At 42.4% G+C, this 18,320-nt stretch overlaps 4 protein-coding genes and 1 non-coding gene across 5 annotated transcripts; 1 reads left to right on the top strand and 4 right to left on the bottom strand.

Moving 5' to 3' along the window:
* Positions 1-728: 728 nt before the first annotated feature.
* Positions 729-3,509, bottom strand: LOC112087533. Its single transcript, XM_024157442.1, has 2 exons — positions 1,857-3,509; positions 729-1,064 (listed from the first exon to the last, which is right to left on the bottom strand). Exons 1-2 carry the CDS (start codon positions 3,507-3,509, stop codon positions 729-731), a joined length of 1,989 nt encoding a protein of 662 aa, XP_024013210.1.
* A 13-nt stretch (positions 3,510-3,522) lies between these two features.
* LOC112087532 lies at positions 3,523-4,663 on the bottom strand. The gene is made up of 2 exons (XM_024157441.1): positions 4,229-4,663; positions 3,523-4,023 (listed from the first exon to the last, which is right to left on the bottom strand). The coding sequence occupies exons 1-2, from the start codon at positions 4,661-4,663 to the stop codon at positions 3,523-3,525; spliced, it is 936 nt and encodes a 311-aa protein (XP_024013209.1).
* A 38-nt stretch (positions 4,664-4,701) lies between these two features.
* Positions 4,702-5,889, bottom strand: LOC112087531. Its single transcript, XM_024157440.1, has 2 exons — positions 5,490-5,889; positions 4,702-5,333 (listed from the first exon to the last, which is right to left on the bottom strand). Exons 1-2 carry the CDS (start codon positions 5,887-5,889, stop codon positions 4,702-4,704), a joined length of 1,032 nt encoding a protein of 343 aa, XP_024013208.1.
* A 1,904-nt stretch (positions 5,890-7,793) lies between these two features.
* Positions 7,794-7,902, top strand: LOC112087699. Its single transcript, XR_002900243.1, has one exon. It is a non-coding gene; the product is annotated as a small nucleolar RNA R71 (small nucleolar RNA).
* Positions 7,903-15,618: 7,716 nt separating this feature from the next.
* LOC18020634 (probable transcription factor KAN4) lies at positions 15,619-17,435 on the bottom strand. The gene is made up of 6 exons (XM_006403305.2): positions 17,039-17,435; positions 16,851-16,927; positions 16,595-16,634; positions 16,324-16,438; positions 15,879-15,963; positions 15,619-15,770 (listed from the first exon to the last, which is right to left on the bottom strand). Exons 1-6 carry the CDS (start codon positions 17,433-17,435, stop codon positions 15,648-15,650), a joined length of 837 nt encoding a protein of 278 aa, XP_006403368.1. The 3' UTR covers positions 15,619-15,647.
* Positions 17,436-18,320: the final 885 nt, after the last annotated feature.

Genomic DNA, 18,320 nt, shown 5'->3' with positions numbered 1-18,320 from the left:
CATTGAATTTGACTATGGACCGGCGTTTCCGAGAGGATGAGTAGGCTTGTCCGGGTTTCGAGAGTTTACTTCGGTTTTAGAGAAAGCGATGTAGTCTCGACTTATAATCTCGTGTGCGATAGTAAACCATGACGACCTGGTACATTTTTGGTCTGATATTTGTATAGCTCGCTTCATTTTTATCCGTAGAGGATGTAACTTGCACCCTCGTCCTAGGAAAGGTGGTAAAAGTCCGTTTAGAGAACTTTGTATTTGTTGCCCCGTTGTGGCCAGCAACGAGGCGAGGCGTTCGGAGGCTTAGTTTGCCGAACTGAAACTGAGGACCAACGAATGTCCGAGGTAATCAGGTCATGATATCATGCCGAAATGGTATGATTTCTCGCCGAAGTGATGAGTGAAAGAAAAAATCCGAGCTTGTTAAAATAAGTTTCTGATTTAGAAAGAATGAGAAACTAGCCGAAGCGATAATGAGCAAACTAGAAATCCAAGGTAAACGTGAAATAAGTAGATGATTCAAAACGAGCTGAGAATGTGCCGAAGTGGCGATGTTCCTAAGTGAGCGAGCTAAAAAAGCTAAAAATTGTAGAGTTAAAGGAAGTATGTGTATACGTACCCACCCCCCCCCTTTTGAGGAGGGGGGACAGCTGAACCCGTCCAAGGACGGGCTGCCTACGTACCCTTTGCAGGGATCAAGCCGTCCCGTAGTTCATGCTGGTCGTGCTGTATCCTTAGTGATAGTATTTCTTCAGATGCATTGCGTTCCATGATCTTGGAATCGCCTCGCCAGCTAGTGTCGCGAGTTCGTAGACTCCTGGACGAACCACTTTTGTGACCTTGTAAGGACCTTCCGATTTTGCTCCGAGCTTTCCTGCGTTCTTCTCGGCAGTGTTTTGGAAGACCTTTCGGAGGACGAGCTCCCCTGCTTTGAATCTTCGACTACGAACATTTTTGTTGTAGTATTTCGCCGTCGCTTGTTGATAGTTCTGGATTCGAATTAAGGCTTGGTCGCGCTTTTCGTTGATTAGGTCGAGCTCATCTAGCATCATTAAGTGGTTCAAGCCCTCCTGTCATGGTAGAAGTCTTTGTCGAATACCTGGGAAATCCACCTCGGGGGGAATTACGCACTCCGATCCGTAGACCAAAGCGAATGGAGTTTCTCCGGTGGCTCAGCGCGGAGTTGTCTGATGAGACCAAAGGACTCCTTCGAGTTCGTCTGCCCACCGTCCCTTCTTGGCGTCGAGCCTCTTTTTCAGACCGTCGAGGATCGTCTTGTTGGCTGCTTCGGCTTGTCCGTTCCCTTGAGGGTATCTTGGTGTATATTTGCTGAGGCGGATTTTCCACTTCTCGCAGAAGGCTTCGAAGCGTGTTGAGATGAACTGGGATCCGTTGTCGGTGACTATCTCGTAAGGGACCCCGTGTCGGCAGATGATATTTTTCCAGACAAAGTGTTCGACTTGAACATCCTTTATGCTTGCGTAAGAATCGGCCTCGACCCACTTGGAGAAGTAATCTGTGAGGACGAGCAGAAAACGCTTCTGCTTCGAGCGATGTAGAGGTCCGACGATGTCCATCGACCATCTCATGAACGGATAAGGTGACGAAATTGACGAGAGCAACTCGGTAGGTTGATGAATTGTTGGAGCGTGCCGCTGACACTTCTCGCACTTCGCCGTAAATTTTTCGCAGTCCTTGACCATCGTGGGCCAGAAGTAGCTGTGCCGTTTTATCTTGATAGCGAGCGACCTTCCGCTGGAGTAGTTCCCGCACGCGCCGCTGTGCACCTCGTGCATGATCTTTCTTGCTTCCGGTCCTTCGACGCATGTCATGAGAGGCCCTGAAAATCTCCATTTAAACACCTCGCCATCGACGAGGACATAACGTGCGGCCTGAGCTTTTAGTTTGCGGGCTTTCCATTTGTCGGTTGGCAACTCTCCATCGGCGATATACACGCGGATAGCTCCGAGCCATTCTTTGTCGCAGCCGTACTCCGGCTCGGCCGGTGAGGCGTCTTCGTCCATAGGAATGGCTTCGTCGTCCTCTGGTTCTTGTTCGGGAGGATTTATCAGCCGAACTCCTTCTACCTCTTCGATGCTAGAACGTTCGATGAATTCGACTGGGATCGTTCGTCGGAGGTCTGGGTCCGAGGTCGAGGCGAGTGCTGCCAAGGCGTCGGCCGAGGTGTTTTCTCCTCGGGGAATGCGCGTGAGTTCGAACTCATCAAACTTTTGCACCAACACTCGGACCACTTTGAGGTAAGCTCCCATTCGTCCATCCTTTGCCTCGTATTCTCCGTTGAACTGACATGCTACGAGCTGTGAATCGCAAAAAGTTCTTATCTTTCGAACTCTGATTCCCTGCGCTAGTCGTATGCCGGCGATCAGTGCTTTGTACTCCGCTTCGTTGTTCGAGGCGTGGAATTTCAGGCGAAAATACTGCTCTAATATTTCTCCGGTGGGAGAGGTGAGGCGGATTCCTATTACCGAGCCGTGTTTAGACGACGAGCCGTCGACGTGCAGCGTCCACACTTCGTCTAAAGTCGGCTCGTCTGTTGCTTCGGCGGGAAGTTCAATGAGGAAATCTGCGAGCACCTGTGACTTTGCAGATGACCTGTTCCGATACTCGATGTCGTATTCGCTTAGCTCTATCACCCAATTGGCGAGCCGACCGGATTGGCTAGGGCTGTGGAGGATCGAGCGCAGCGGAAGCATAGCGAGCACAACAATCGAATGTGATTGAAAGTACGGGCGCAGTTTGCGAGCCGAGACTACGACGGCTAGGGCGACCTTCTCGATCTGGATGATGTAGAAAATGGGCTTTTGCTCGGATCGTTCTTCTCTGATAAGCACTCCGCTTACAGCTGTAGCAGACACTGCGATGTAGAGGAAGAGCGGCTCTCCTTCGACTGGTTTTGCTAAGATTGGTGGGCTCGCCAGATAACTCTTCAATTCCTGGAAAGCTGCTTCGCATCGCTCGTCCCACTCAAATTTCTTGTTTCCTCGGAAGGTGTCGTAGAAGGGCAGGCACTTGTCTGTGGAGCGGGAAATAAATCTGTTTAGCGCGGCGACTCTTCCTGTGAGCCTTTGCACTGCGCGCTTCGTCCTTGGAGAGGGCATCTCAATCAATGCCTTGATCTGCTTGGGGTTTGCTTCTATGCTTCGGTGAGTTACCAGATAGTCGAGGAATTCTCCCGAAGTGACAGCGAATCTGCATTTCACCGGGTTTAATTTCATGTTGTGCTTGTTCAGGTTCTCGAAGCATTCCCGTAGATGCACGACGTGGTCTTCATCCTTGAGTGATTTGACTAACATGTCGTCGATGTCTACTTCCATGGTTTTCCCGAGCTGAGCCGCGAACATTTTGTTGACGAGCCGTTGATACGTTGCTCCTGCGTTCTTGAGCCCGAACGGCATGAGTTTGTAGCAGTATATACCGCGATCAGTTATGAAAGCCATTTTTTCCCGATCATCAGGATGCATCAGGATCTGATTGTAGCCGGAGAATGCGTCCATAAATGTTAACAGTCTATTCCTTGCAGTGGCTTCGACGAGCCGGTCGATGTGTGGCAAGGGAAAGCTGTCTTTTGGGCACGCCCTTGTTGAGGTCGGTGAAATCCACACATACTCGCCACTTGCCGTTCTTTTTCTTCACGACCACTGGATTTGCGAGCCAGTCCGGATATTTGGCCTTGGCGATTGATCCTACTTTGAGTAACCTCTCGACTTCGTCGTTAACTGCTTTAGCTCGTTCGGGGCCGAGCTTCCTTCTTTTCTGCTTGATTGGCTTAAAGGTCGGGTCCACATTCAGATCGTGACAGGTCACGTCGATGCTTATGCCTGGCATATCTTCCGCTGTCCAGGCGAAAGTGTTGATGTTTTCCTTGAGGAGGGAAAGGAGTTCGCTTCTCAAGGGCTCTTCCAGTTTTGTTCCTATTTCGACGCATCGCTCCGGGCGCGCCTCATCTATACACACCAAGTCCACTGCGTCGCATACTGGCTCGGCATGTGTTTCGCGGCTCTCCGCGATCTGTAATTGCTATAAGAGTTTCGAGATCTCTTTCGCGGGCTCTCGGTCTGTCATCATCTTTTTGCGGTCGATGTCTGCTCGTGCGTCAGTGACGGGGTTCCTTAGCTTGTGCTCGGCTAGGCAGCACATTCGTGACTCCTTCTGACTCCCCCAGATCGTTTTAATACCTGCTGGGGTTGGGAATTTGAGGCAGAGATGAGGGTACCGCCTTCATCCCATTGATCCACGGAGTTCTCATGATCACATTGTATATTGCTGGGTGATCGGTGACGCAGAATCCGACGATCTTAGTGACTCCGCCAGCTACCACAGGAAGCCTGATCGTTCCCATAGTCATCGTCGTTTCTCCTGAAAATCCGGTTAGAGGTTTGGGGATTGCTTCCACCTCGGAGAGATCGATTCCCATTCTTCTGAGTGTTTCCCTGAAGATGACGTTCACTGAGCTTCCAGTATCGATGAGCACCCTCGCTACGTCATGATCCCTGATCGTTAACTCAATCACCAATGGATCGTTATGAGGTCGATCGATTCCTACCGTGTCCTCCTCGGCGAAGGAGATCACTGTGTTTGGGATGTCGGTTGGTTCTGTCCAATTCTTCTTCGCTTCGGCTCGGCGCTGATAGGCTTTGATGGAGGACATGGTATCTTGGTAGTATTGGGATCCACCCATGATCATATCTATCCTTTCCTCGGCTCGGGTCGCTCTTCAGGTTTGCCTCTCCTGTCGCGTTTGGGGTTAACGCCTCGTCGGGGAGGATTCGCGGATTCCGCCGCGCCGCTCGGCTGGGCTATCTCCTTTTGTTCGTTAGGAACGAGGTCTTTGAGGCTGACTGCGGTTTGGAGCTCTCCTGCTGCCATCTTTGCTGCGAGCTTTGCTCCTAAAGTTCGGCATTGAGCCGTTGAATGCCCGTAGGTCTGGTGATACTCGCAGAAAGCCTTCTCGTCGTAGTTGGCGGACTTTCTCACCCAAGTGTTGTTGCGCGGCTCTCCTCTTCCGTGCCCGGTGCCTATCTGGTAGTAATGGGCGCCTCCGCTTCTAGGTTCATCCGAGCTCTGCGTTGATGCGTTGCTCGATGGGTTACCCTTCTTCGCGGGGCGCGGCAAAATTGAGCTTCGGATTGCTGCTTTCGTTGCTTCGTACTGTTCGTCCAAGTTTTTCAATTCCTCCTCGTTTACGACGAAGTCTGATGATCGGTGCAAAGCGTCTTGAATTGTTTGCGGCGTGTTGAGAGCCATCTCCCGTCGGAACTCGGATTTGTACCACAAAGATCGTTTCAGAGCTTCGAGCGCAGCCTTGTCGCTTATCCCTTCTATTTTGGATACGACTGCCTTGAACCTTGCCATGTAATCCCGAAGCGGTTCGTTTGGTCCTTGGGATAGTGTCCACAGGTCGGCATCAGATGTTCCTCTGTCCATAAACATTGAGTATTGCTTAAGGAACAAGGCGGAGAGCTGTTGAAAATTACCGATTGAATTTCGTTCCTGCCTCGAAAACCACTCGAGTGCGGCTCCCTTGAGATGCTCCACGAAGAGCAGGCAGTATCCGGCGTCTACCTCGCGCTCGGTGAGTTTAGCGGCTTTCTTTGTGAAGGCTCGTCCCATTGCTATCCGAAACGCTGTGATGTGTGCTTTCGGGTCGGTTGTTCCTTCGTAGAACGGGATTCTCACCTTTCCCGGCTCGGGAATCCTGGCCTCCGTGATTCTTACAGTGAACGGGGTTCTCTGAGTTTTTTCAAGCATTAAGTCGATTTTGGGCGCGGCGCTTGTCGCGTTGTGCACTTGGGATTTCATGGCGCGTATTTCAGCTACTGTCCGAGCCATCGAGGCTCGCAGCTCTCTGAGTTCGAGAGTTTGTGCGTGAGTCATTCTCTTTGATTAGGGGGGTCGCTCCCCCTCCTCTCTCCTCGGCTCGTCTTCGCGCTCTGCCTGTTCGATCCATTGGAGATTTTCGTCCTCCTCGGTTGGATTGTTGCCACGGGTTGGGTCGGAAACTTCGTCAGTTCGGATGCCGTTTAGTGCCGAGGCGAGGTCTTCCTGACTTATTCGCCGAGCCGAGCCGGTTTGTTGCGGATTCGTGGTTCCGTCGTTCTGCTGGGCGTCTACGTCGATCGCATCGTTTTCTTCTTCGCCGGCTCGTCGCCTTGAGTTTCGGCGGAGAGGGGGCGGCTCGGTCATGTCGACTCGGGTCGCCGCGGGGGTCTGTTCGTCGAGGAGACGAGACATGGGAGGAGCCGAGGGGTTTCTTGCGCCGCTCCCTGAGGCTTCTGCAGGTGTCGAGAAATTGAAGCGTCTCCGGATTCCATCCATCAGGTCGGGAATTCCGGCTCTCCAAGTTGGGTGTAGTCGCTCAGCCGCCATCGCGTCAAGCCTCTTCGTAATCGCCTCGTTTCTTTTATCCTGTTCGTCGATTTTCTTCATCAACGCAGCCATCATGTTTCACATCTCCCCTTGGGTTTCGATAGTTGCCGTCGTTGTGCCCGATGCCAGAGCGTCCTTCTCCGCGCCGTTACCGGTGTTGTTGTTGTTGTTGTTATCATCGGGGGTGTTGCTCGCCATGTTCTTCGGATCTTAAAGTCTTGTCGATTTAGAGTAAGAAAGTTTCGATTCCCCTCAAACGGCGCCAAATTGTGTGAGCCAAAACTCGCACAACCAGAAATTTGTTTAAAGAAAACTAAGGGATCGGAAACTTCTAGGGTTTATCGTCAAGAACAGAAAGATCGAAAGAAATTTTTTCTTGCTGTAAAAGTGTTTAGCTCTTATTGCTTAGGGTTGCAAAAGTTACAGAATGAATTGTATACATCATCTATTTATACTAATTCTCCGAACCGCCTAGCCGAGAATCTCGGGAGAGATTTTCGGAATATTTCCTTATCGCCTCGTGCGGCTCACCGCCTTTGTATTTCGTCCAGCGTTTTTATGGGCTTCGTCTCTCAAGGCCTTGGTTCGGCCCATCTGAACTTCTCCACGGCTTGGCCCATCTAAACTTCTCCACGGCTCGGCCCATATAAACTTCTCCACGGCTCGGCACACTTGCCATTTGAGTCGAGACGTGATCTGGTCCGCCTCACCGAGGCACGGCTCGGCCCAGGCGTGTTGGAGAGGGGCTCGGCCCATTTCTTGCGATACGGCTCGGCCCATCTCTCTTTCCTCACGGCTCTCCCTACTGGTCTACCTTCACGGCTCTCCCACTTAGTGAGAACGGCTCTCCCACTTGTCTTGGTGAGAACGGCTCTCCCACTTTTCTTGGTGAGAACGGCTCTCCCACTTGTCTTTCTTCCATACTTAGTCATTTTGAGATGGTTTTATCTGCGTGGGGTGAAAACCGACTCCAACAGAGATTGTTGTAATTTGTATTCTAGAAGTTGTTGTTGAAACCATTGTTGAAGCGGTTTGGGTATGGTGCTTGTGCTCCTACATAATTCACCTCTTCTTCTTGAAAGGCTTGATTAATGTGATCGATATCACTAGGTCCTTCATCTTCTGCGCCATTGTTGGTCTCACAAGCATGGATTGGGCGATTGTTGCTCTTTAAAAGCTGGCTCATCATGTTCTTCAACTCAGTTATCTCCTTATTGTCTGTTCCGGTTTGCCTCGTCGAGCGATTGTACTCAGGACAATCATTGCTATTGGCTTGAGCCAAATTCTCGATGGGGGCTCTTCCTTGTGCTATCGTCTTTTGTCCAAAATCTCCATTGCTAGCTGTATCAAGCGAAAGTTTGTATTTTGGTTGCAACCCTCGGTAAAATGTGCTCAGCAGGCTTGATCCAGGAAATCCATGGTGAGGGCAATCACGTTCATACTCCTTAAAACGTTCCCAGGCTTCATAGAAAGATTCAGTCGGTCCTTGTTGAAAGCTTGAGATCTTTGTTCTCAACAAATTCGACCTTGACTTAGTATAGAAGTGATTCAGGAAAGCAGTTTTACACTCTTCCCAATTAGTAATCAATCCTGCAGGCAAAGATTTCAACCAACGGTGAGCTTTGTCTGCTAATGAAAAAGGGAACAACTTACACTTTAAATAGTCTGCTGGAACTTGGTTTGTTCTCATCATGCTGCAGATTTCTTCAAAGAGCTCGATATGGTCTATTGGGTGTTCAGAAGGAACTCCATGGAATTGGCTTTGTTTCACCAATGAGATGACATGAGGCTTGACTTCAAACTCATTCTGGTTCGGAAATTGAACTTGAATTGCAGATCGGTTCTGAAAATTTTGAGTAGGTGCATCAAAATCAGCTATGCGATGGTTCCTGGCTTGTCTTCGGTGTTGATTTGCTGGCTGCACAGGGCGGTTAGCACGCCCATTCGGCTGCATTCCTTGGTGGTCACCATCGGCTGCATTGATGGGTGCATCAAGGTCTTCACGTTCTTCTCTCTCACGGTTCTGGTGGTTTCTCGGAGGAACCTCATCCTCCTCTCCATCTCGTCGAGCATGATCACCTCCACTGTGATCATTCTCTTCATTTTCTCCATGTTTGGACCCGTCTTGGTCCATATTTAAAGCTCGGTTAATAGGATCTCCAGGCTGGTCGTCGTTGGCCATTCCTTGCGTTCGTCTAAGTCTTCGAAGTTCTCTTTCGTGTCTGTCTATCTCGTCTAGAATTGAAATTTTTTCTACAGGTCTGCCCCTGGTATTCATGCAATTCAGAGAAAAACAAAAGAATGGAAAGATAATTCAGCAAAACTTTAAGAAAGAACTAGAGATCAGGTGTCTAGAACAGAAGTTAAAATAAGCAAAATAACAAAAGGCAGCAAAAAAATTCCCGGCAACGGCACCAAAAACTTGATGCGTGTCAACTGCGTGAGGGAACAAGTTTTACCCTTAACCAAAACAAATGAAAGCCGCAAGTGCACAGCTAATCAGTTGTAGTATTTAGGGATCGAATCCACAGAGATTTGTGTGCCTGGTATTCTTCTACGGTTTCTAACTTTGTGTCTAGACTAGAATTGTTTTAAAGGTTGGTTTTTTTCACGGATTAAACTAAAACAAAAGAAAGCAAATAAATCTATCCTAAGGAACAAGTAAAATAATCGAATGAAAAGGAAGTAAAGCAAGCAAAATATCGAACTAAAGCAATTGAAATGCAGATCTAAATAAGCAAGTAAAAATCGATTGGTTTGTAAACTATGGCTAAAAACGCTGAGCTTTTGGGAACTCTACAGGGATCATAATCGGTTTTAACACTAGGGTAGATAGATTGGGATTGACGGATATCGATATATAGGGTTCTAGAGCTAGAGTACGGCGGTATGACTACGTCACTGTCGTGATTATAACCAACTGTTTCTCGCAACCCTGACCAGTAGGTTTCCACTCTGGCCCTGAAAGGGAGAGAACGCAAGAGCTGCACAAGACTCGTCAATACTCACGATCTCGCCGCAGGTAGGTTTCCACTCCTACGGAAAAATAGCATGTTTCATTCTAGGGCTGATACTTAATAAAAACTTTCGCAACACTAACTATCTAAATCAGATATTAGGTGATCAATCAAGCATACATGCAATAAGAACAAGAATAAACAGAGAACAAAGTCGAAATCCCAGATCTATAAACCTAGCTGTATTAATCGATTATGAGAGCCCTTTTCGGGAACCGTAAGCCCAACTCGGGATCTACTCAGACATGGCTGAGGTCGACATCATCATTGGTTTTAATAAAAGTAATCAAAAACAGTAAAGAAAAGAGATGAAGAAAGCTTCTCTATTGAAGAACTCGGACTTGAACAATCTTCTACAAAAATCGCATAAAAATGGCTAAAGAAAAAGGGTTTCTGTAAAGTATGAAGGGTCGTGTCTAAAAACGACCTAAATGGTCTCTAGGGTTCCGGAATTGAGGCTGAGAATGACTTTGGGCTTCAGAAATATGGGCTTTAGTTCGGAGTTAGCCAGCCGCAGTCGGGAATGACATGACCGCGGGAAATAGGTGGCTGGCCGCGGTCGGGAGGCTTGTGACCGTGGGAAATGGGCTGTTGGCCGCGGTCGCGTGACTTGCTGGCCGTCTTCGAGTGGCTCTGGGGCTAATGGAATATCTTGAGATCCAACCGTTGGAATGTCTCCAAGCCAAGTGCATTTGAAAGCTGGTTGATTCTTCTATAAGTTGTCCAATTTTGAGGGTGATCAGACGGTGAGAAGGTCTTCGTCTCTCCATGAGAGTTCTTACGGTCTGCATTTATCCAAAAAAGTCTTTTTGTTCTAATTTGTGCCTCTTTATCCCAAATTACCTGAAAAGTCTTTTAAAATCCGAAAACATAGAAATCATTTGAAAACCTTTGAAAATGGAGTAAAAACACCTGTAAAAGACATTAAAGTGATCCATAAAAATGGTCAAAATCCGGTGTTATTAGAATACGCCACTATCGTGATCATAATCAACTATCTATCTCAACCCTGACCAGTAGGTTTCCACTCTGGCCCTGGAAGAGAAAAGAGGTGATATGCTTAAGACTCATAAATATTCACAGCTCTCCCATAAGTAGGTTTTCATTCCTATGGTCGATCTGCTCTTCCCGAACTAGATCTCACCTCGAATGAAAACTTTTGCAACACCCAAAACCTAGATCAGATTGTAGTTTGTGATGTTACTCCCATATATAACCCTCATCGAACATATATAACCCCCATTGAAAATCCCTTAAACCCAACAATAGAACTACTCAGACATGATGAACGAAAGCAAAGACATAGTATTAAAAAGTAAAATAGAACTCGAAAATAGCAGAGAAACAAAAAGGGTTCAGAAGATAGATCTCTTTCCCTAACTCTAAAACAAAGCTTAAAATTGTATCTTTCTATAAAGTATTTCGTCTCTCTCTAAAATGACTTAAATGATAAGTATTTATAATTTCTAATGCTCCATGGTCTCTAGGGTTCTAGAATTGAGGCTGAGAAAATGACTTGGGCTTCAGAAATGGGCTTTCTAAATCGGAGATGGCTGGCCGCAGTCGGATAGAACGTGGTTTCGCTGAATGGATTCTTGGCTGTGGTCATATAGCCTCTGACCGTGGTGAACAGGCTGTTAGCCGCGGGTGGAAATGCTTGCCGGCTGGTTTATGGGATATCTTGCTCTTCGCGTAACTTTTGATTGAACCGTTGGAATCCCATTCTATAAGGTGTGCAGGAAAGCTGATAGTTCCATCTTTGAGGTCTCCAAATTTGAGCTGGATCAGACGGCGAGAATGTCTTCATTTTAGGTTGTACTTCTGACGGTTTGACTCTGAGCTGAATTCTGGTCTTCTATCCATTTTGTTAATTTTTTCCCTAGGTTTCCAAAAAAGAGTCTTGCAACTACAAATACTAGAAAAACATAATAAAAAAACTTGAAATCAATAAAAAACATAAAAAAAAATATTTCAAAACGATCCATAAAAGTGGTCAAAATACGGCGTTATCACTTGGGAGAAAGATAGCACTTTTAGATAAATTCAGACCGTCAGAACTCTCAAGGAGAGACGAGGACCTTCTCACTGTCTGATTATCCCCAAAATTGGATAATAAATAGAAGTCTTAATCAGCTTTCAATTCCAATTGGTTTGGAGACATTCCAACGGTTGGATCTCAAGATAATCTGATTGCCCCAAAGACGAATGAAGCTGTCTAGAAACCATGCGACCGCGATCAGGCCTCTATCCTCCGTGGCCAGCAGGATATGACCGCGGCTAGCAGATACGACCGCGGCCAACCATCCACTTCCCATGGTCACGTTCCATGCGACCGCGGCCAGCCATCTCCAACTTAAAAACCCCATTCTCGAAGCCCAAGTTATTCCCGACCTTATATTCGAAGCCCTAGACGTCTTGGAGTATTGAAGACTATAAATACTTATCTTCTAGGTTATTTTATGTATCTCTTTCATGCTTTAGACAGAGACACAATTCTTTTAGCCGTTTTTATCAATTTGTAGAAAAGATTTCTCAATCTTAGATTCATCAATAGAAAAGCTTTTTCTTCATCTTTTTTTTTACTGGGTAAGCGAATTATCCAAACTAACTAATATGATTCGCCAATGGGTTTACTTTTCTCAACCATATTGTAGCAAAATGATTCATCAACCCGTATGCAAATTATTCAAAGTAACCAAAATTCAAAAATAATGAATACTTTTAGATAAATATATTAAAATATACTAAAATCTAAAACATCAGTTAAATCTAATTAGTTATTTATAATTTTTTTTATAATAATCTTTACTGAAATTGAACCTAGCTGACCTGAGCGATTTCCATCACCTAGCAGGCTCGCCCTCCCAATTCAAAGTTTTTTTCCTGGAAGTTTCAACATTCTTGACTATGACAAGAGTCGCGACTATAAACAACTTGTGACTATGGCAGGTTGGTACGTTCTGCTCTCTCGCGACCCCATTATAAAAAACAAAACTGAACCAATCTGATATAAAAAAATAAGAATGTGACCTATTTTCTAAAACCTAAAAACCGAATAACTCGATCCTAACCAGACCGAGTTACGGAACCTCGCCCGACTTTTGATATAAGCTGGTGTGATCTCTTATATGATGTGTGACGAACCTTTTTTGTTATCGTTTTCTGATGTAAGAGATCGAGAAGCGATCGTAAAGAGATATATTATTGTAACTTTTTTTTCTGTGGTGAAGTACTGTAGTGGATTTTTTGAAATAATCCTAACATAATTAAGTTGCTACCACATTAACAATAGATGTTGAAACTGTTAATTTCTCAAAATATTTACTTTTCTGCAATCTGCTTCCTAGTCTCTTTCTCAAATCGATCAGAAAAGAAAATGAGCGTTCGCATGAATCATATCGAAAATGATTGATATATACCCCAATTTTGCTACAATTTAGAGGACATAAAGTTTGCAATTCTTTGCTTCCATAATAATTGCTAATACAATGGGAGAGTGATGATTATTAGCCCAACATGTTCATTATATATAGGTGAAATCAATTTTAACCAAATTGAATTGATGTTATTATTGATTACATCATTTTTTGTTACGTGAGGTATTTTTGTATGTACAATTCGTCTGGGTTGGGGCTATTTTGTGTTTGCTACAATATGGTATGATTTGTGTATGTTGTAAGTTGTAACCTATGTATATTGTGACATCCCAAAATTATGAGCCCAAAATCCATCAAACCCAAAAGAAGAGAAATAAAGCATTGTGACATCCCAAAATTATGAGCCTAAAATCCATCAAGCCCAAAAAAAGAGAAATAAAGCCCTAAGTGTAAATAAGGGTATTTTTGTCATTTTTCCTCCATCCTATACCTAGGATCTCGACCCTCACCCTATATAAAGGGCCAGTCACATTCATTTGAGAGACACAAAGAGTTAATGCAGTGAAACTCTTTAAAAACCCTCTGCAACCCAGTTTAATATTGTGTCCAAGTGAGGGTTTTGCTGTGTCTTTTGCCAGCAACTCAGATCGAGGTAGGTGCCGATCTATATACCTCTGGAAATATCTTGCTGCAAGGAATCCGTAGCAGCTTACAGATCCAAATTCCGAGGTAAGCTCCGTTTTTTACGTGAGCTGAAAATTGGCGAAAAATCATTTGTTTCAGCAAATCTGATTTTTCCAGTTTCGCAGTGCCAACTTGAGTGAGGATTTGCCGTCGATCCAGAAGGACTCAGATAGCGATCCATATACCGATCTGTAGATCTCGGATCCCGCTTTCCAGATCAACTTTCAGATCCAGATTCCGAGGTAATAAGCGAAAGTTATCGCTGTAGCTTCTTGGACAAGAAACAGCCTAAACTTGCGAATCTGAAACCCTAGTTTTTGTGCTGTGTGTATCTCAGGGATTGGATACCAACTTACTCTTCCTCAGACTCGAGTTTTGGTCTTTTTAAGGTGAGGACTAGTTAGTAGATTCATTTGATGCATTAGCTGGTCTAGTGATAAGGGTATGCTTGGTATAGATATTGAATTTGAGTGATAATTGATGATTGTTAACTGATGAATGATGAATGATACTAGAGCTTAGAGAAATTGTTGAGTTACCTGATTGATAGGTTGTTAGTACTTGTTGATGTAATGTTGTGAACATGATTGTTTACAGTTTTGTTTGACGGGCTATAATGAAGGACTGAATATTGTGAAGCTGTAGTAATCGAGAAAGGGCTGACGAGCCATAGTCAAGCCCTGTCAAGGGTGGTGGCACCGGAAACTTGTCAAGCCCAGAATGGGTGGTGGCAGAGAATGAGTACCATTGACGGAAGTTCTTTGGGAATGTGTTATACAATCTCTAGGTTGATTGCTATGATTGAGTGATTACCTGATTAGGAATATTAGAATTATGTTATATAATAAAATTAGTAATTATATTTTAGGTTGAATGTTGTGTGGGTTCAATATCTATATTTTGAATACTCGTATTACTATGTTATATAATGTGTTTATGAATCTTGTGTGCTCTTTAAATACACTGTCACTGAGTATTTTTTTTCCCGAATACTCACCTCTCTTCTTTTTCAGGTGAAACCGAAAAGTAGTACTTGTGGCAGTTGATGCGGTGTTGCTTCCGGGGACTATGGGCGCATTTTATTTATTTATTTTTAGTAAAGATTTTAATTATATTTATTTTAGTTTTGTTTTTAAATACTTAACATTCGGTTTATTGTTAAGACGTTTCAGTTTTCAGTTTATTTATTTTTAATAAATAATTTTGGACAATAAATAGATATTTAATGAGTTTGTTATTCTTTTGAAAGCCATTAGATAAGTGTAAATCAAGTTAGGTTTAAATTGCAAGATTAGGGTGTCTCTTTTATATTTGTGTTTACATCCCAAAATAGAGAGTTTTCAGAGAAAGTGAAGAGTTCTAAACTCAAATTTCAAATTGGGGAACAATATTTCTTCTCATGATTACAAAACTAAACGAGTTTATGCTCTCGACTAGACATTTAATTTCACTTTTTCTTTCTTTAATATCGATTATTATTGCTCGAAAGGTATTTGATGAGCATGAGGGCACATGAGGAACAAAGCCCGAAGTTCTGAAGGAAGTCAAGGTCGCTGTTGGCCTTACGTAACAAAGGTACCGATCAAGATTAAAAGATCATATCAAGATTAATAATTAAAAAATATATATATGCATTTCATGAGCAATGATATCATTTCCTACCACACATCTTGCAATATATCTTGTTCTACCCATTATTCATTATAATCAAATGGTGTACTAAAACTATAGATTTTGCTTTTAGTAAACAATTAAAAACAATTGACCATGTTCCAAAAAAAAAAAAAAAAACTCTCCAATATATACCAGAGTGGGAGCAGTGGAGCATACCAAAAGAGGAAAGAGGCAGCAGAAGCTTTTCTGTCACCAGAGAATCTTTTCTAATTTATATTAAAGTGTGACAATGGAAGATTGAGATGTTTTCTGAAGATTGCAACCAAATTTTTTTTATCTCTACTTGAACTTCTACTCCCTTCTCATCCACTAAAACAATAACATGGCTCTTACGTAATCCGAATCTCTTGGTTACACATTCGCAAAAAAAAAAAAAAAACTCATAGAACATTTTTAAAAGAAGTTCATATATGATGATAATGATTCTTCTAATGTCTATATGATCAAACAAGTTATATATGTTAAACCGATAATCTAAGCTGATTTATTTCTTGTAGTTCTCCTAGATAAACGATTAGCATTTAAGAAGGGTTAGATCTCTGGAGGGTTCCGCATAGTCCACTATTCCCCAACTTGGCCGGCCCAATGTGAATTCCAAATTGAGATGAGCGTTGATGTCCTTTTTCTCCCCATCATCCTATTTACAAAAGGTTTCACATTTTAGAAACATTTACATATTAGGTTATATAAGTACATGTGAGAGTGTAACATCTATAATAACATTGACAATTGTTAAAGAATGTACCTTGGTATGACGAGTTGCTCCCAAGTGAGGATCTGCTTGTGTAGATATGCTCATAGATACTCCCTTTGTGGATGAACAAGAAGCTCTGTTCAAATTTATATGATATTAAAACACATTTGAGAAATTTACTTATAACTCATTTTGTTGGACCCTATAAGCCATGGTTGTCACTACTTATAGTCTTATACCTTTTGTATTCAAACATGTTTTATTTCGACCTCAATATATATACACATATATATATATATAATTTAACTAAGAAAAGTCAGAATTACTTTTTCTTTAGAAAAAAAGGAGCTTAACGGATTTGAAGGGGAAGTAGACAACAGGACGAGTACATTCACATAAGACCCAAGAAGAGGGTCATATTCATCAAAATTCACGCATAACTAAGGCAAAGAGATTAAATGCAAAGTTTTACAGAATAAAATATATAAAATGTAACCTTTCGGTCTTTTGCGCAGATAATGAGTTTGGCGAATTTGTGTCAGTTCCTTCTTCATTATTATTATTATTGTCCTCTATCCTCTGGTCTGCCTCTTTCTCCACCTTTCCTGCTCCTGTTTATTCCCAAGAAAATAAAAACAAGTTTTAAACAAAATACAAAAATGAGATAGTATATACATTTGTATCCAAAGGAATACAAAAATCAGTTAATATTATATATATATATATATGTATATATAAAAATCAGTCAATCCGGTTTGGATGCATACCTGATGATCCTTTATCAGTGCATTTCACTGTTCTATACATCTGCATCGTCAAACACACATCCTTGAAAATCAATACAAATGAAGGAAAATGATAATAATAAAAAAAATTATGGCTAATTTTATTTCAACTTTGCAATCACGTGTTAGATAGTGGCCCAAATATACACCTTTATTTACATATACATATATTGCATTCTTACGAGATTCCATTACTACTTAAAAAAAATTATAAATAGAAAAGAAAATAGAAATGGACCTGCAAGTGACTCTTGACATGAGCTAGGGTTAGATCCTTCACATTCATTAGCTCCAACACTGATTTAGGCGTTGCTCCTGAATCCGACCAGTACACGACACATCTTAGTCTTTGGTTTCAAAATATTGATAGGAGACATAAATCTTAAATATTTATTGAAAAGAAGGGAAAATGTCAGAGGAAATTACTTTCATGGCCGCCAAGGAGTTGAACGGCATGGACAAAGTGAGCATGGAGAGTAGAAGTCCATCTCATTCTTGGAGCTCGAATGCTTCGCTTAAGACAAACCATTGATGATGAGCTTCTCTTGAAATCTCGACCGTAGATTTGTGGTTGGAACATGTGTGAGTGCCTTTGTTGACGACGATGATGATCAAAACCTAAGCTCAAGAGAGGTTTGTTGAAAAAGTTGTTCTCATGGCTCAACTCACTGAGACTGCTTCCGGAATCACTGCTTGTGGTTGAGCTTCGGTCACCGCCGTGTAGAGGTTTCAGGGCGTGAGAGTTAGGAAGGCTGATCTGAAGAGACAGATCTGGGACTGACTTTAAACCTCTCATATTGCTTCTTGACTCTAACATCATCATCTCACTTTCTTTCTCTATACTCCTTGTCTATTTAAATAGTGGAGATCGAATCTGGAGAGAGAGAGAGAGAGAGAGAGAGAGAGAGAGAGAGAGAGAGAGAGAGAGAGAGAGCAACAAAAGCATCCATTATAATGTCATTAAGCATATAGTCTGTTGTCATTTCTTTTATAGAATAACCTTCTTATCTGTTATCAACGACACATTTTTGTACAATGACATAACTATTTTTTTTTTTTGGTCGAAATGACATAACTATATATATTATTCAAAAAACTCTTATTATACACTCTTGTCGTAGTACTGTATTATCAGATATTAGTCTCACGTAGAAAAACATTACAAACTTTTTAGCAAACGAAAAATGATGATTAGGTAGATAGCCTAATCTCATAAATAAATTAAGTAAATGACTACCGTAAAAAGTGGTACATCAAGGGGAAATATATTTTTTTTATTAGGGTAAATGAAAATATCATTTTTGTCTTTTGCAAAATAACTTGGCACTGATAAAATCTATCTATTATATTAAAACAGAAGCAATTTTAGTGTTTGTTTCCAAACACTCATAAAATTTTTTTAAAAATATTTTTTTATATATATAAATTTAATTCCGAAAATTAGATATTAATTTAGATAACTAAAAATTTTCTTAAATGTAGGTTATATCTAATAGTCTATAGATATTAATTTAAATAGATTTCCTTAAATATAGGTTAGATTTAGTTTAACATTTGAAATTTAAATAAGATTTTCAGAATAACATATATGATTAACAAATATCTTATTATATTTTTTAATCATATTCTATCAGATTAAAATTTTACATATTGAAAATAAATAAATATTAATATTATATAATAATTTGATGGGACAATTTAAGTTTTT

The sequence above is a fragment of the Eutrema salsugineum genome, unplaced genomic scaffold, assembly GCF_000478725.1.
Source record: "Eutrema salsugineum unplaced genomic scaffold, Eutsalg1_0 scaffold_17, whole genome shotgun sequence".
Classification (NCBI taxonomy): Eukaryota; Viridiplantae; Streptophyta; class Magnoliopsida; order Brassicales; family Brassicaceae; genus Eutrema; species Eutrema salsugineum.
This window is presented reverse-complemented; position numbering and strand designations above follow the sequence as displayed.

Excerpts from the sequence above, each read along its gene's own strand:
- LOC112087532 (XM_024157441.1), bottom strand. The coding sequence starts at position 4,663 with ATGTCCTCCATCAAAGCCTATCAGCGCCGAGCCGAAGCGAAGAAGAAT. Across the intron at positions 4,024-4,228 it reads GGATCAATGGGATGAAGGCG|ATCGCGGAGAGCCGCGAAAC; the intron begins GTACCCTCATCT and ends TAGCAATTACAG.
- LOC112087531 (XM_024157440.1), bottom strand. The coding sequence starts at position 5,889 with ATGACTCACGCACAAACTCTCGAACTCAGAGAGCTGCGAGCCTCGATG. Across the intron at positions 5,334-5,489 it reads GCAGGAACGAAATTCAATCG|AAGGGATAAGCGACAAGGCT; the intron begins GTAATTTTCAAC and ends TATCCAAAATAG.
- LOC18020634 (XM_006403305.2), bottom strand. The coding sequence starts at position 17,435 with ATGATGATGTTAGAGTCAAGAAGCAATATGAGAGGTTTAAAGTCAGTC. Across the intron at positions 16,635-16,850 it reads ATGTCAAGAGTCACTTGCAG|ATGTATAGAACAGTGAAATG; the intron begins GTCCATTTCTAT and ends TTGACGATGCAG. Across the intron at positions 15,964-16,323 it reads TCTGCGCAAAAGACCGAAAG|AGCTTCTTGTTCATCCACAA; the intron begins GTTACATTTTAT and ends AAATTTGAACAG.
- LOC112087533 (XM_024157442.1), bottom strand. The coding sequence starts at position 3,509 with ATGGACGCATTCTCCGGCTACAATCAGATCCTGATGCATCCTGATGAT. Across the intron at positions 1,065-1,856 it reads ATGTCCTCGTCGATGGCGAG|GAGGGCTTGAACCACTTAAT; the intron begins GTGTTTAAATGG and ends CTACCATGACAG.